Source organism: Botrytis porri (genome assembly GCF_014898465.1).
Source record: "Botrytis porri strain MUCL 3234 chromosome Unknown BPOR_022, whole genome shotgun sequence".
In the NCBI taxonomy this organism is placed as follows: domain Eukaryota; kingdom Fungi; phylum Ascomycota; class Leotiomycetes; order Helotiales; family Sclerotiniaceae; genus Botrytis; species Botrytis porri.
In genome coordinates, this window is record NW_024066096.1 from 301856 (window position 1) to 317564 (window position 15709).

Sequence of the window (15709 nt, forward strand, 5' to 3'; positions counted from 1 at the left end):
GAGATGTAAATTTGCCTCTAATTCTCACGAGCTCGTTAGTATGTATTATGGTTAAAGACTGCCGTCGTCAATCCGTATGTTGTTTCGACCTAAACCGTTTGCACTTGTATCAGTGCATTCGTATCACGGGGACATGCAAGATCTATCCATGACAGGCAGGATGTATTTATTACTCGGATACACACTCAGAGCAATACTATGACCTTTCGCAAATGTTGATGTGTTTCATGGACCACTACTTAGAATAGCTTAGTAACTCAGAGCACCCCTTTAAGGAGTCTCTCTTCCATAGTCTTATAAATTTAGTCACTATATTATGAACATTACTCTACCTATATACGTTCAGTAGCGAGAAAGGAACCTGTAAGATTACAACAATATTTCATGTCAGCGAGTGCAAGAATAGATTATTGGATCAAACCAGTCATTGAATGGATACTGATGACAGCTGAAGAATAAGCCAATGATAGTATTCATAGAGACCTGAGAATTGGAAAAATTCCCCAGGTTAATTTATCTAGGATTCGTATCACACAAAAAGATATATACACACGGGTCGATTATGAAGTTACTATTACTACTATACGTATATACGGTAATGAGAAAATCATTCAACCGCCACTAATTTACATGAAAAACATACAGGGTATATACGGTAATGAAAGAATCATTCGACCGTCGCTGGTGCTACATGAAAAAAATAAACAAAAAATTATACACGGTAATGAGAAATCATTCAACCGTCGCTGATAGTACAAGAAAAAGAAACACACAGTGCATACTGTAATGGGAGAATAATGATCAAAATGTACGGATGATATAAAGCCAGAAGCAAGCCGTCTTTGTCGGCCTTCGACAAGATTTGCTGCAGGAGGATGGCTTGCCCCAACAATATTTGCATCTTAACTCGAAGAATATTCCGAGTCTGTATCATCATCACCTAGAAACCCGTCTTCAGAACTGCTTCCGCCGTCGTAGCCAGACTCTGTACCAAGTTCCTCGATGTCTTGGACGGCGGGAGAGCTCGCTTTCTGACCAACCCCATTATTGTCGCGACTGGCAGCGCTGCGGGCATAAAGCTCACAGAACCCTCCACAATGCGGGAAACCACAGTCATCCTCGCCAATACTCTCCCCTTGGAGTCTTCTAAAAAAGAACTCCGGGGAAGGAGTGAAGGGCGGGGTGGCCGGATTAAGGAAAGTGGTAGGGGCGGGTGCACCAGAATTCCCGCTAGTCGCGAAAGGATAGAAGGGAGGGGTGGCAGGGTTGAGAATAGTGGTGGAGATGTGCGCACTAGAGTTCTCGCTGGCCCCGGAAAGATAGAAGGGCGGGGTGGCAGGGTTGAGAATATTGGTAGAGGTGTATTCTCGGTCCATCGATTGGTTGTTGGGCAAGATGTTATTCGAGTTCGTCATGGTGAATGTTTGTATTGAATCCAGGGACTTCAAAAATGGTTGTAAGAAAGATAATTGGCTTTTAATTACAGGTAATAGGAAGATTGTGATATAGGAGTGATGTTCTGATACAGTATCAAAAAAGTTTTCAAATCTTGTGGAACTTTCGTGAATATATAGACCCTTCCCCAGTTCAAATGGAAATCTGGGGAGCTTTTGGGCTAGACTTTAGTCGAAAAAATGTCGGTACCTAGGTATACTTACCTCTAACCACCTAGCTTCATCCAAATGGATCTAAAAATGTAAAAATTTAGTAATACAAAAGCCTGAAGAAAAATTCGCACGCCCTAGACAATCGCAGTCCTCTCTGTAAAACATCCGGACTGTTTTGAGTGGCAGTTCGACCAATGGAAAAGTGTTTGTGCCTGTAGATCACACAAATCTGAACGTGAGCTAAGTTTATGGGAAATATGCTAATATCATTTTTGGTCAACGGGGTAGCCGTTGTGTGGAGAAATTTCGTAGTGTAAGAATCTGGGAAACTGGCCTGTACAGAGCTCTAGCCTACGAGAAAGTTAAGCCTTCCCAACATAAGATCTGCTGTCATTGATGCAATGATCTGGCTAAGGAAAAGGTAATGATATACACGGGCTACACTTTCCTCCAAATCAATTTTGACTTCTAGAATAGATTTACAATTGTCATTTTATGTGATTGGGTCATTGTGACATAGATAATTCCTGTAATGCGAGCATCTGAAGATCTAGATTATCAAGAACTTGAAATATGTAGAAGTGAGTCATATACTAGTCCAATTAACCCCAACATCTGGTATGAAATTTCGATAGAGTTTAAACTTCACCACGTTTACGATGGCAGGCAGGTCTTTCTTGGCATAAAATCAGGTGATTTACTTGGTACCTTGATAGACTTTTCAGTTCTCAGGCCAAGCAAAACCGAGTCTTCAGACCAAGTGTTGCTCTAGTGTCAGTGTCACCTGTCATGGTCATCGTCTAGTAATTGATTTTCTTACAGAAACATACAGTTCCATGATCCAAATATCACACCACTGGCATTACTTCGAAATTCACAGCTCCAGGTCTTTGGGCTTGTTCAAATAAGGGGACCAGTGAATAGATAAAGAAAAGCCACCTATAAATTTACTTGACAATATTTGTTCTGATGAAATTTACTTTTGATAGAATTCATTAACCAGTGATGAAGGTCATGCAAAACTTGCCTTTGAAAAGTTCAAACTCAAAATTTCAGAGAGGTAAGTCATCAGTTGTCTACTGGCTTTTAAAATTTTCAAATTCGAGCCTCCAATTTTACTTGCTTGATATGTATGTTTCAGGAATTATCCATTCCTACATCACGCAAAACCCAACCCCCTACCTCCGTGGGACTCCATATTTTAATCACAAAGGTGGGAGGTCAAAAAGGTTATAGAAGCATGAAAAAATATTGATGATCTTTCGCCAACTAGAGAGAGGAAATGAGAGGTCTAGACTTCTACTGTGTTCATCCCCCTGTTGAGAAAGAGGATTCCAGATTCGTTATTTGTGAATCGTAGGTTTGAAAGTCTTCCTGGAGCTCATCTAAAGGAACTTGTGTAGTAAAAACCGGCACTAAATCTGTAAGGCGCAAGGCTTAGGGGGGATTAATTTTCACTTGACAAACACTAGATCGACCGGACTTGAACTAGACGCAACTTTTCATGATGACACAGTGAAATACGTTGATAAGGGCCAGAAACATGCCAAATATCAAGTGGCGAAGCACTAGCTTAATCTTCCTATATATTTTCGGAATTCAAAGTGGCCAAAGAATCATGATAGATTGTGATCGTATCGTATGTAGTTCAATTAAACGAATACTTTGACGTGCTTACATTTCAAGAATTCCTATTGGTTCATGTTGAATGTGGGATGTGATGACTAATCAAGATCCATGACGCTGATGAACCTCGGAAAAATATACTTGTAAATATTTGAACCATAGCAATAGTACTATCATACAACGACAACAACAATCCTACAGTATACTCCAATAATCTACAATTGATAGTCCACAATCTTTGGTAGTATTCAAGATTCAAACACTCCTACAATCGACGCGTTCAAAGCAAGCGCGAATATCCAATTGAATCCAAATAGCCATAACCCCTCCATTATGGAAAATCTCGTCCTTTCCGGCCTGCGTTGTCTGCGAACCAGAACCCTTCTTCCAAACACCTCGATTTCAAGATGCTCAAACCTCCATAGCTCTGCCACCCGCGCTGCACAAAGTATACGTTCATACTCTTCTCCCGCATTCAATTCACCCTGCACTCTCGCCCGAAGCGGAGCTGCTTGCCCCTCATCATCTTTCGCCCGCCTTAGATTCTATAGCAGTGAATCCTCTCCATCCACAATCAAAGGTACCGTAGGCGAAGGCGCAGATGGAGCTGCGACAGATAAACTCGAAGTGCCATCTCATCTCGACGAAGCAGAAAAGAAGATTTGGGGTTTATTATACAACGAACTTGCGCCCACGAAACTGCAGGTGCAGGATATAAGTGGTGGATGTGGAAGTATGTATGGGATTGAGATTGTTAGTGAAAAGTTTAGGGGGCTGAATATGTTGAAACAACAGAGGTTGGTTAATAAAATACTGGGAGAGGAGATCAAGGGATGGCATGGTGTACAGTTGAGGACTAGTGTACCTTGATTCGAGAATGTGAAATTATAGGAGGGATTTGAATGGTTATAGATATATACATAATGCGGCATTCGGCAGTCTTGTTGCATGAAGAAAATTCGTGTAGGTCGGATCGAGGTGGCTAGGGCATCTGAACATTGGGAGATGGCAGGTCTAACGTGTACATTATGGTTTGAATACGGGGATATCGGAATGCACCAATCAAGGAAGTAATGGCTGGGTGAAATTACTTCAATAAAATGACGTCTAATGAGAAAGTTCAAGATACTCTCCTCTCATCGTCTGCTAGAAAATTGAGGGCATCGATGTTTGTTTCCAGGCGACTGACCGATAGTCAATTATTGTCCTTTAGGACACTCCTGAAATCAAACCACTTACTTGAAGTCCAAGCCCCGCAGAATTCACTTAAGTTTTCCTTTTTTCCTTTCGCTTATGACGTTTTGTTGCAAGTCTGCAAGTGGTTGCACGGCGGTAAAAGCCTAGAGACTGCTAACTCGATCCCAATTCTCCAGCTGAATTTTCACCACCGTATCACTGACATCTAGGTTATTCTTGATAATCATCCCATCCTCACCCGATCTCCTCGCTTAAACTATATTGGTTGTTAAGGGGCATGGTTTCAGTGAACACTATAGCGACAGAGCTGGACTGGAACGACTATGACCTATGTATGTCCAGTACAAAGGGAAGCCTACTAGATCAAATCTTATTGCGAATTATAGTGTCTCAACCCTCCAGATTACACTGTAAGAAAACGTCATTACCTGACGTACCAGATTTAAAGTCTACGAAATCTTCACACGAGACTTTTACGCATACTTCCCAGACACAGATTTGAACTGTACATGTCACACTTGAGTATAAATCCAGTGTTTCGCAGTCGCTCCTTTTACTCTCAATGCCAGGCTAGGCCCAGCCGTCACATTCTTCTCCCACAAATCCATATTCCCCGTCTGCAAAAGCACACAGCATAATGATATTTCTTCTTTCGCTTCTAGCCCAACATCAAACCCACGTAAGTAAGCCATCACAATGTTGAAAAACATCGTGTCGCTGCGACCGCAGCGGACGAGATTGGAAACATCACCCGATCGCGTGTTAACTCGTGGCGTTCCAAACAATGGCTAATTGATTGCTTGATATATCTAACCGCACTTTCGCTTTCTTCATATGAGCTGATAAGATCTTGCGATGTTAATCAGTAATTACGCCGAATCTTAATTTCTGTATGATATCCTACCCATGAAATCCCGTGCTTTTTCAGGCACTTCCTCAGCATCTGAGTCATATTTAACATCAGCTAGGTATTGGTACATATTTGAAGCCAGAAAGTTTTTCTTCAGCGTTCTCTCGTGAGAACTTGTCTGCCCAGGTACAATGATCTGGTAAAGAGGCGGGACCCGCTGTCAAAGGTACAGCTTCGGTACCACCACTACCAACAGTTCCACGTTCTAAAAAATACTCTCTGCCCTTCCAATCGATCTTTCAAAGGCTCCCGGATACCTTCATATAGCAAAGTCAACATGGCTTGAACAAAATGAGACATATCGGCTCATCTTGATATGACCACTGCATAGGAACTAACTTCAGGAGCCCGCTTGGACAGGCAGATTTGGGTGCTTTATTGTATGCGGCAGCAAGTGTATACTGTAATTGTCTGATCGCCATAGGCGAGAATCTCGCTAGATCCTAACATTAGTAAACTGGGGACCAGTAAAATTATATTAGGAATAATCAAATTGGTATCTTTTTTCTTATACCTCCAATGACTCTAATCTAGATTGAAGCTATATAATCTACCAGCCTATATCTATTTCCCACTGCATCTTAATGGGATTCTTAATGTTCTCAGGAGTCTGATCTGGATACCTCTCGGCAATCAACTTCATTACTTCTTTATAGAGAATCTTATAACCTTCGCCGCTAAAATGTAAACCTGTATCAAGGATCAGTCCACCCGCAAATCGCTTTAATCCTTTGATCGTTGGTGTTGGTGTTGGTGAGTTACTTACCATCGTACAGCAATTTCGTGAGCTTTTTGTCCTTGCCATTTTCTTCTAAGCCTGGCATCTCAGCAGGATTATCTCCTTCTTTCCACCTGTAAAGAGATCGATTTTAGCTCACAGCTTCTTGTTCCCCCTAATCTTGCATAATTTCTAGAGTTTTCAAGGAAAATTATCCGGCCCTTGACTTACTCACACGCCCCCATGAATGCACTCCAAATATCCACAACACCCAGTCCCTCTTCCTCTCCAACCCTTTTCACCGCATCCCTATACTCCATCGTCCAACTAACCCGTCTAGGTTCATCCGAATTTGCCCAATCAATATTCATAATCCTAGATGTTGCCTCATCAACGGGTCCCGGCGTCACAAGAATGATCTTCGGAGAGTGAGCTCGAATGAGAGGGTGGGAGATGATGGCTTTGAGATTAATAACAAATTGCGGAAGAGGGACATGTTGCTTTGTTGAGCGGCCACGGTTGAGATCATTGGCACCGAAGAAGATGAGCTGATCTATGTTGGCTTTCTGTTGTGGAAGTGGCTATGGGAGATGGGAGTGAGGCATACCAAGAAACGAACTTTGGCTTGAGAAGGGGAAGGAAAGAATTTTGGGAGTATCTCGAGTGCATGATTGGTGGTATAACCACTTCCGAGGTGTATCAGTAGAATGTTTTGAATCTTTATGTAGGTGAAATGCTTGGGAACCTACCTAAAGCCTCTGTTTATGACGTCGAGTTTTCTGGCATATGCTGAATGAGTTAGGAACATTAGAGAGTGCTTCTAGAATGAACATTGTGACGGGGCCTTTCATTATATAACCAAGATCTGGCCACTACGGAAGACTTCAAATCATACCATTTTGAATTGCAGATGCAAATGAAAATCCATTGGGTTCGTTTGAGCACTGAGTGATACTATCACCTGACACAGCATGTCAGTATTGACTATCATAGTCGAGAATCTTCATACTACCAACCAAACAGGATAAACTGATCATAAGGTGCCTGCATTGTCTATCAGAATACGCTCAGCATGTGACTTTTCTCCTCTTTCCTAGAAAGCACTCACCATCTCTATCTTCCAAGCCATGTACGAACGAATTGCCCAATTCTCTAGCAAAGGGAACCAGAACGAAGTGTCTCAAGATTTGCACAAAGCAACAAGATACTTCGGGACCGAAAACTTGACAAAAGTCTCTATCTCTAAAAAAAGAACAGCTCACAAATGCATAAACGAGCTGCACCCTGCTCTAATACCGTACCATAGAACCATTTCATCCAGAAAAAGAAATGATAAATTGTATTTGGGACCATATCAGTTTAGCCTGTACTAATCCTTGTGTATGAACTTCCACCAATAAGGTGGTGTGGGGGCGGGACTACCCCGCCTTCATTTTGCTGCGCGGGTGAAATGAGAAGAGGCTGATAAAAGAATTTGGTTGGAGTCATGTGGGGGTTGATGACCACAATGACTGTTGAATAGTAATCGTTGTAACGTGATGCTAAGAGTCCAGAGAACATAACTCAAAAGCTCTCTCAAACAAGCCACGTACGAAACCGTCTAAAGCAAGGATCTCGATACCGTGTCGCTCACAATGCCCGTCCCAGAGAATCTCAAAGACCTCAAAGACGTTCTACGTCCCGACTTTCACTTCGGTTACGCAACCGCTGCACCCCAAGTAGAAGGCGCGTGGAACGTCGACGGCAAAGGAATTTCCATCTGGGACAAGTTCGGCCACACACCTGGAAAAGTAAAAGATTCCAGTACTTGCGACGATGCTGTTCTCTCCTACTACAAAACTGTCGAGGATGTCGCCCTCATGAAGTCTTACGGTGTGACTGGATATCGGTTTTCGCTTTCATGGTCGCGGATTATCCCTCTAGGAGGAAAGGATGACCCAGTAAATGAAAAGGGATTGAAGTATTACAGTGAACTTGTGGATGAACTGCTGAAAAATGGTATCACGCCTTTTGTAACTCTCTTTCACTGGGATATTCCTCAAGCATTGGAGGACAGGTATGGTGGGATGTTGAATAAGGAGAAATATACTCCTGATTTTGTGAGGTATGCGAGGGTCTGTTTTGAAGCTTTGGGTGATAGGGTCAAGAATTGGATTACCTATAATGAGCCGGGTGTTTACACATTGGCGGGATATGCAGCTGGTGTACATGCGCCTGGACGGTCATCAAATCGAGAGTTGAATGAGGAGGGGGATTCGAGCACCGAGCCATTTACCGTCGGTCATACAGAGCTGGTAAGCCATGCTTATGTGGTAAAGATGTATCGGGAGGAGTTCAAGGAAAAGCAAGGTGGAACTATTATGATCACTTTACATGGCAATTATTCGGAACCATGGAATGAGGAGGATCCATTGGATGTGGAAGCCGCAGAAAGAGCAAGAGAATTTGAGATTGCGTGGTTTGCAGATCCGGTATATAAGACGGGTGATTATCCGGCTAGTATGCGTGCGCAACTTGGGGATCGATTGCCAAGGTTCACGGAAGAGGAGTCAAAATTGGTTTTGGGTAGTTCCGACTTCTATGGAATGAATAGTTATACGACTTTCTTTGTGAAACATCGAGACGGTCCGGCGGATATCAATGATCATTCGGGAAACATCGATAAGCTGGATACTAATTCCAAAGGATTGGTAAGAGGACCCGAGAGTGATACTTATTGGTTGAGAACATGTCCTGAAGGATTCCGAAAGCTGTTGAATTGGATCTGGGCTCGATATGGCGTTCCCATCTTCATTACGGAGAATGGAACTACTGCGAAAGATGAAACAGCACCGACTGACGAAGTTTTGAATGATAAGTTTCGGATCGAATTTTTTGAGGGATATATTGGTGCGCTAGCAAGAGCTGTGAAAGAAGATGGAGTCGACATCAGATCTTACTTTGCATGGACCTTTACGGACAACTGGGGTAAGACTTCGCGAATCCTAATGATTACAAGTGACTGACTGAAAATACAGAGTGGGCTGCCGGATTTACTGATAGATTTGGAGTAACCTTCATAGATTTCGAGTCAAAAGAAAAGAAAAGATACCCAAAGAAGTCTGCAACTGTTATCAAGGACCTCTTTACCTATATGATTGAAGGTAAATGTTTCTGAGATATAATATGAGGAACTAGTGTATATATGAATTTACATAGAATTCCGAATCAAACTAGGCGGTGATCTCCAATGCCATTTATCACAATAGTCTTGTCCGGAAGTATGACCTTCGTCATACGCCCAAGTCGAGAGTGTATCAGGACCTTCTTCAAGACACCTTCGTCCCAAGCAATATCAAGATAGAATCCAGTTCTTGCCTTAACACCATTCAACTCTCCTGATCTCCACTCTTTAGGGCAGGCTGGCAAGACTTGAATGGTATCAATTTGATGTGACTGTATGAGCATTTCGATAATACCAGCACATCCACCAAAATTTCCATCAATCTGGAAGGGTGGATGTACATCTAGTAAGTTGGGCAATGTACTGTCTTCCAACAATCTAGAAATATGCCCCAAAGAGCCAACTGCATCATGTAACCTGGCATGAAGACAGATGAGCCAGGCTCGGCTCCATCCTGTATGACCTCCACCATTCTCAGCTCGACGACGCAGCGTAATCTCAGCAGCAGAAGCAAGATCCGGTGTTTCTAACGGGTGAATAGAATCCCCTGGATAAAGAGACCAAAGATGCGATGTGTGACGGTGGCCCGGTTCATATTCTTTGAAGTCATGAAGCCACTCTTGTAATTGTCCAAACTCACCAACTTTTGAAGGCGGTAGTTTGCCTCGAGCTAATATCAAAGGTTCAGTCAGTTCATCCTTTATCTGTAGTGAATTTACAGATGACAGGAATGCCTCGAAGAGAGATTTGATGATCTGTATATCGATAGCAGAACCCTCACACAAAACGCCCTTTTGACCTTTAAGGTCGATATAAGAGTTTTCCGGGGACAAGGACGGACTTGTTATCAGATAATCTCCAGTTGAGTCTTTGACAAGAAAATCCAAGATGAATTGAACACTTCCACGTAATACAGGAAACATTCTTCGAAGGAATTCTAGATTATGATCGCCTCCAAACAATTGTCTCTGCCAAATATGAGTACAAAGCCAGGCACCACTCATGGGCCACACTAAGATCGCCTTAGTTAACTGTATCAACGACATCAGGAATTGGATGCAACTCACATGTCCCTGGCATCCACCGGTCCTGAGGATCTGTATCAGCCCAGATATCTGTACAGCTATGGGATGTCCAACCACGACACCCGTACATAACTCTAGCGGTTTTCTCCCCACGAAGTGCCATCCGTTCAAGCAGATCAAATAATGGATCTTCACATTCTTCCAAATTACACACATTAGCTGGCCAATAATTCATCTGTGTATTGATATTAATGGTGAATTTAGAGCCCCATGCAGGCTGGAATGATGGATTCCATAGCCCTTGTAAAGTCGCAGGAAGAGCTTTATATCCTGGCCGACTACAAGATATAAGAAGGTAGCGACCATAGTTAGCATACAAAGCTACCAAGCCGGGATCTGGAGTGATAAGGAGCCTGTCATTTGTGGGTATGTGAGCAGCATCGGGAAAGAGTCGAAGTTTGAATCGCCCGTATAGTGAACTGTAATCCTGAACATGTCTTTTGAAAAGATCAGCATGGCCATGCAGCGCCTTCTTTGCTTGGATCAGGGTTTTAGCTTCTAGATCAGCATGGCGAAATGTTGTCTGTGCAGAAACAATGATTATAGCCTTTGAGGAGTTCACAATAACACAGTTCCCCACAGTCTCAACGCTACCATCACCAGCTAAGTCCTGAACACTGATAGCGCAACAGAAATTATTGCTGTTTCGTCCACCTGGCGTCCCGTGCATCACTATAGTCCCATCTTGCGCTTCAATAGAGTCGACGAACTCATCAGTAGTAAATTCTCGATCGCTATATCTCGATAATCGAATGGTGAACTCCGCTTTTTCGGACGACTCTAATTGCACGACCATTACATCGTCAGGATAACTAGCGAAGACTGTGCGTTTGTATCTAACTCCAAGGTGCTCATACTCCGTGGTCACATTCGCTGTTGATAGTTTCAGTCCCCTCCAATAGTTGCTTATTTTTGCTGGGTCGTGTCCAAGATCCAAGGTCAGTGTTCCGAGTGGTTCATAATGGCGTTGACTGTGAGGTGTGGCAAAGAATGCCTGCTCAGCCAGTTTTTCCGCCTCTGCATGGTCGCCTATCCGGATAAAATGCCGCAGACGGTCTAGGTTTCTGAACGCATCTTTCGGTGTACGATCTTGGGGACCGCCATACCAAATTGAGTTTTCATTCAATTGAAGCGTTTCTCTTGACGTGCCGCCATAAACCATTGCACCCAGTCGGCCGTTGCCAATAGGCAAACTTTCCGACCAGTCCTTTGCAGGTGACGTGTAATGAAGTGCTCCTTCCAGGTTAGAGGGGGCCATCTTGGATGTTCAAAGCGCGTTGTCTAATAATTCAATATTGAGACATGCTCTAGTTATCAATTTCTCGTGGTGGCCAATGCTGTCTAAAGACGAATGCGGTCAGCCTCGACGCGTTCTCTTCCGCTAAAATTCGCTCTTCATCTAATCGCATTGAGTCTGAAGACAGGGATCAATTTAACCAGAAAGCTTTTTTATGCAAAGTCAACAGCCTGAACTAATGTCTAGAAATCCATCAATAGAAAGAGTTTGTTCAATGAGAATTCCCAATTGTTGGGGTTGCGGAGAAGAGATAATGCGGGGAAAAGTGAGGTGACATCGGGTGGTAGCAAGGGCCGTTGTCCCGCATGGGACATGTGACATGATTGGTTGGAATCCAAACAGATTTTCTTATATAACCAAAGTGAACGTCGTAGTCAATATTCTAAGCGCGATAGGAATTATACGATTATTGTGTAGTGGTGGTCTTTGCAAATTGCCTCTTACACTTCCCACTCACCTCCGTTGCCCATCAGGGACACTTCGAAGGGTAGATTTTCTATCTGGAGCAAAGACTCCAAAAAGAAAGAGGAAATCTCTGGAATCGTCTTCACACAATTCTCTGAGCACGCGAATCTAACTTTTTTACCTCGAAGAAGTTCACTACCTGAACCAGGAACGCAATGTCATCCAGGTACGATAATAAGCTGGAGCCAGTCGTCTCAGAAGGCCTAGGCGACTTCAAACATGCCGAAGAGCATGTGGAAGAAGTCACTATTGCTCGTCTAACTGAAGAGGACTTATTCCTGTTATCTCAAGAATCGCTGCAATTCAAATCATGGACGTCGTTTCGGATCTTCTTGATGATGTTCGTACAAGGCTGTGGTGCCGCCGGATACGGTATCGATTGGGCTGTCATTTCTGGAATAAATGCCTTCAAACCTTGGCACACTTACTTCGGATTTGGCACAAGCGGTGTGACTTATGGTACCTTGAACGCGTTGATGACTATCGGAACGATTTGTGGCGCTCCATTCATGGCGTTTGCTGATATTATTGGACGACGGGGCATCAATTTCACAGGAAACTTTATTGTTCTAGTTGCATCTTTTCTGCAAGCGTTTTCGGTAAACATGCCAATGTTTATGGCCGGCCGTTTCTTTTTGGGATTTGGCTCAGCACTTATGTCCAGTCCCCAGTACGTCGCGGAAGTAGCCCCAACGCATCTCAGAGGTCGACTCGTTGGGCTATTTGGGGCTTGCTTTCAAGTTGGAAGCTTGTGTATGAACGCTGGATTAATAGGATTAGCTCGCATTGAATCAGATTGGTGCTGGAGAATTCCTCTGGTGCTGGAAGGATTGTTTCCATTGATTGTGTGCTTGTTCATCTATCCCTTAACACCAGAATCACCACGTTATCTCATCATGAGAGGACAAATGGAAAAGGCCAAGAGGGTTATCGCTAAGATGCACACCACAGAAGGCAATAACGTGGATCATCCTTTGGTTACCATTGTTGCCAATCAGATTGAAAAATCCTTGCAGAACGAGAGACAAAGTAATCATGCTTGGTGGGACTACCGTGTGCTATTCCATGGTAGACCAGCACAGTATAGAGTGTTAGTTCTTGTACTGTACTCAATATTTCAACAATGGAACGGTGGCGGCATCATTGGACAGTATCTCGTACCTGCTTTAGACACTGTCGGAATTACAGGAACCACCGAGCAGCTGGGTATGAACTTCGGACTGAATGCGACTTATTTGGTGTTTACTGTTTGTGGTTCCTTTATAGTCGACAGATTCCGAAGAAGAACTTTGATTTTCGCTGGATTAATCAGTTTTATTCTCTTGCAAACAGCCGCCACAATAACCTCCTGGCAGTACACATTGACCGAGAGCAAAGTGGATGCTGGACTTGTTGTGACTTGGCTTTTCTTGTTCCAAACTTGCTCCTCTTTGCTGATCGCGACAATGCATAACCTTTACCCCGTTGAAGTTTTATCGCTTGATATGAGAGCGAAAGGTATGGGTTTGTATGCTCTCGTGCAAGGTGCAGCTGGAACAGTTCAAAATTATGGCATCTCGGTTGGCATTCAAAAAATTGGATACAAGATTTGGGTCGTGTATGTTGGGTATAATCTCATACAACTGATCCTCTCATATTTCGTATTCCCAGAGACCTCTGAACTGACTTTGGAGGAAATTGATACTGTGTTTGAGACATCAGGCGTCAGACCGGTAAAGATGTCCCTTGATATCCAGAAGGCGAAGAGAGAAAAGGAAAAGCTCGAGGCTGAAGGTTTATCCAGCGGTGTTCAGTATTGAGAGAAGGCAGGATAAATGAAGACCATCATGGCATCCGCCATGGTGGATTATCTGAAGGGGGTAGGTGTTAGGTTCTTTAAGATAAACATGAATTCCATTTATCAATTTTCCAATGGAAGAACTTTCCCCATATTTCTGAATGAGGTTTATCATTGATACACAAATGACACGAGAATCTGTAGAATTTATAATCATGAGAATTCTGTGCTATTGAATGGACGACATGATGAAGGTGCAAACGTGTTATGAGCAAACGGAAGGCTCGGTAATTTGAAATTCGGCTGACTAATTCAAGTTGATCACGAAACTCGGTCATCATGACAAAATGCCAAAACTTTTACACCCAACCAGAATTATTTCAAACAAGTCAGATATCTTCACTAAATTGATATTCTTGCTACAATCGAATGGAGAGCCCGAGACTGAAATTTTCAACACGATCTCTCCGATCTTCACCTCTTCACTCCGGACTGCATGAAAACACTCGCGACACAATATGTCCGACATCTGAAATCTTATACAAATGAAGTCGCATCCCTATACCTGACATTTTAGCTCATGGATATGTCGAATATACAGTCTCCCCTTCCTCTGGTTGCTGCAGAAAGTCGGCCGGAACGTCCGCAGGCACTTGTCGCTGTTCGGCCCAAATTTTCACAGCATCGAAATCTCGACACCTATGTTTGGTATTAAAATCTTGGTATGCCTCTGGGGCTTCTGGGTGAACCCATATTTTACCCATAACGCCAATGTCAACTGTACACATCAATTGCTGACGAATAATATCAAGGCACTGGGCTGTCGAAATCGCAAAGGTTAGTATTTCTTAGGGGTTTTCCCACACGGTTAACTTACAAACGTGGAGCTTTAATATTGAAATGTCATTTTCGAAAGCGCCTTCTCCTTTATTTTGATAATAGTCATAGTTATACCACAATCCTTGTCGAAGAAGATTCAAGCAGTTAAGATGGCTTAAACCTTCAACATTGGCTGGGTAGCCACCACCATATTTCTCATTGATTTTCACCTTATCAGTAGTGATTCCGGACCTCGCTGCCAATGTTGCAGGAATGACAACCTCACGAAAATTAATTCCCAAATCATTCCAGGCCGCATCAACTTCCTGGCCTGCATCTTGGCGATACTCATTGGGTTGTGGAAGTGACCCATTAAAACTCATCGTGGTATACGAAAGGCTCATGTCTTCGAGAATCAGGGCTGTGATAACACTATTTGTTAGTCATTGATTCCTTCAGCAAATAGCCATACAGAAAAGCGAACTTACAATATTGTGAAATATAACCAGTGCATAGTCTTTCAGTGCTGCGACCCCAACGACCACTGATCCAGAAGCCAATCAAGCAGATACTGATGAAGAAGATGAAGAAGACGAAGACTAGGAGAACCTGCGAGCAAAGATTTTCCCCCTCTTCTTCTTGCCTTCTATATTCGGGTGCCAGAAGGGGTGTTCGATTTGTTGGCCACGCTTGACGAGGAATCTCTTCGAAAACATAAATTTTATCCGTGAGCCTGGTTCTCATTTTGGAAGTTTGATTATGGACTAGTTAACAAGAAGAATACTTGCTTCTAAGAAGGTGAAAGTACGTGGTGTTTGGTATTAGGATGGTTTTCAGAACACGGCATTTTGGGACTTCAGAAAAATGGATCATGTTTCTCGACAATTATTGATCTGCATCAGTGTATGGTTAATGTCTGAGGTGGTGAGCTTGATTCTATCGTGAGGTAATAATCTGAAGTCAGTATTGGTCTGCTCCGCCGCCTGATTCAGTGATTATTTCTCTCCAAAACAATGTCTTCAAAAGAATGAAACATTTGTGCAAC

General features: G+C 43.1%; 7 protein-coding genes across 7 annotated transcripts; 3 read left to right on the plus strand and 4 right to left on the minus strand.

Moving 5' to 3' along the window:
- Positions 1-902: 902 nt before the first annotated feature.
- On the minus strand, positions 903-1415 carry EAF01_011544 (uncharacterized protein; the record flags this gene model as incomplete). The annotated part of the gene is made up of 1 exon (XM_038919802.1): positions 903-1415. One exon carries the CDS (start codon positions 1413-1415, stop codon positions 903-905), a length of 513 nt encoding a protein of 170 aa, XP_038764735.1.
- Positions 1416-3566: 2151 nt separating this feature from the next.
- Positions 3567-4103, plus strand: EAF01_011545 (uncharacterized protein; the record flags this gene model as incomplete). The annotated part of the gene is made up of 1 exon (XM_038919803.1): positions 3567-4103. One exon carries the CDS (start codon positions 3567-3569, stop codon positions 4101-4103), a length of 537 nt encoding a protein of 178 aa, XP_038764736.1.
- A 1787-nt stretch (positions 4104-5890) lies between these two features.
- On the minus strand, positions 5891-7169 carry EAF01_011546 (uncharacterized protein; the record flags this gene model as incomplete). The annotated part of the gene is made up of 8 exons (XM_038919804.1): positions 5891-6030; positions 6107-6192; positions 6290-6606; positions 6666-6744; positions 6808-6847; positions 6954-7019; positions 7075-7102; positions 7167-7169. The coding sequence occupies 8 exons, from the start codon at positions 7167-7169 to the stop codon at positions 5891-5893; spliced, it is 759 nt and encodes a 252-aa protein (XP_038764737.1).
- Positions 7170-7692: 523 nt separating this feature from the next.
- Positions 7693-9215, plus strand: EAF01_011547 (uncharacterized protein; the record flags this gene model as incomplete). The annotated part of the gene is made up of 2 exons (XM_038919805.1): positions 7693-9025; positions 9076-9215. 2 exons carry the CDS (start codon positions 7693-7695, stop codon positions 9213-9215), a joined length of 1473 nt encoding a protein of 490 aa, XP_038764738.1.
- A 50-nt stretch (positions 9216-9265) lies between these two features.
- On the minus strand, positions 9266-11564 carry EAF01_011548 (uncharacterized protein; the record flags this gene model as incomplete). The annotated part of the gene is made up of 2 exons (XM_038919806.1): positions 9266-10233; positions 10289-11564. 2 exons carry the CDS (start codon positions 11562-11564, stop codon positions 9266-9268), a joined length of 2244 nt encoding a protein of 747 aa, XP_038764739.1.
- Positions 11565-12223: 659 nt separating this feature from the next.
- Positions 12224-13867, plus strand: EAF01_011549 (uncharacterized protein; the record flags this gene model as incomplete). The annotated part of the gene is made up of 1 exon (XM_038919807.1): positions 12224-13867. The coding sequence occupies one exon, from the start codon at positions 12224-12226 to the stop codon at positions 13865-13867; it is 1644 nt and encodes a 547-aa protein (XP_038764740.1).
- Positions 13868-14423: 556 nt separating this feature from the next.
- EAF01_011550 (uncharacterized protein) lies at positions 14424-15408 on the minus strand (the record flags this gene model as incomplete). The annotated part of the gene is made up of 3 exons (XM_038919808.1): positions 14424-14665; positions 14723-15085; positions 15153-15408. 3 exons carry the CDS (start codon positions 15406-15408, stop codon positions 14424-14426), a joined length of 861 nt encoding a protein of 286 aa, XP_038764741.1.
- Positions 15409-15709: the final 301 nt, after the last annotated feature.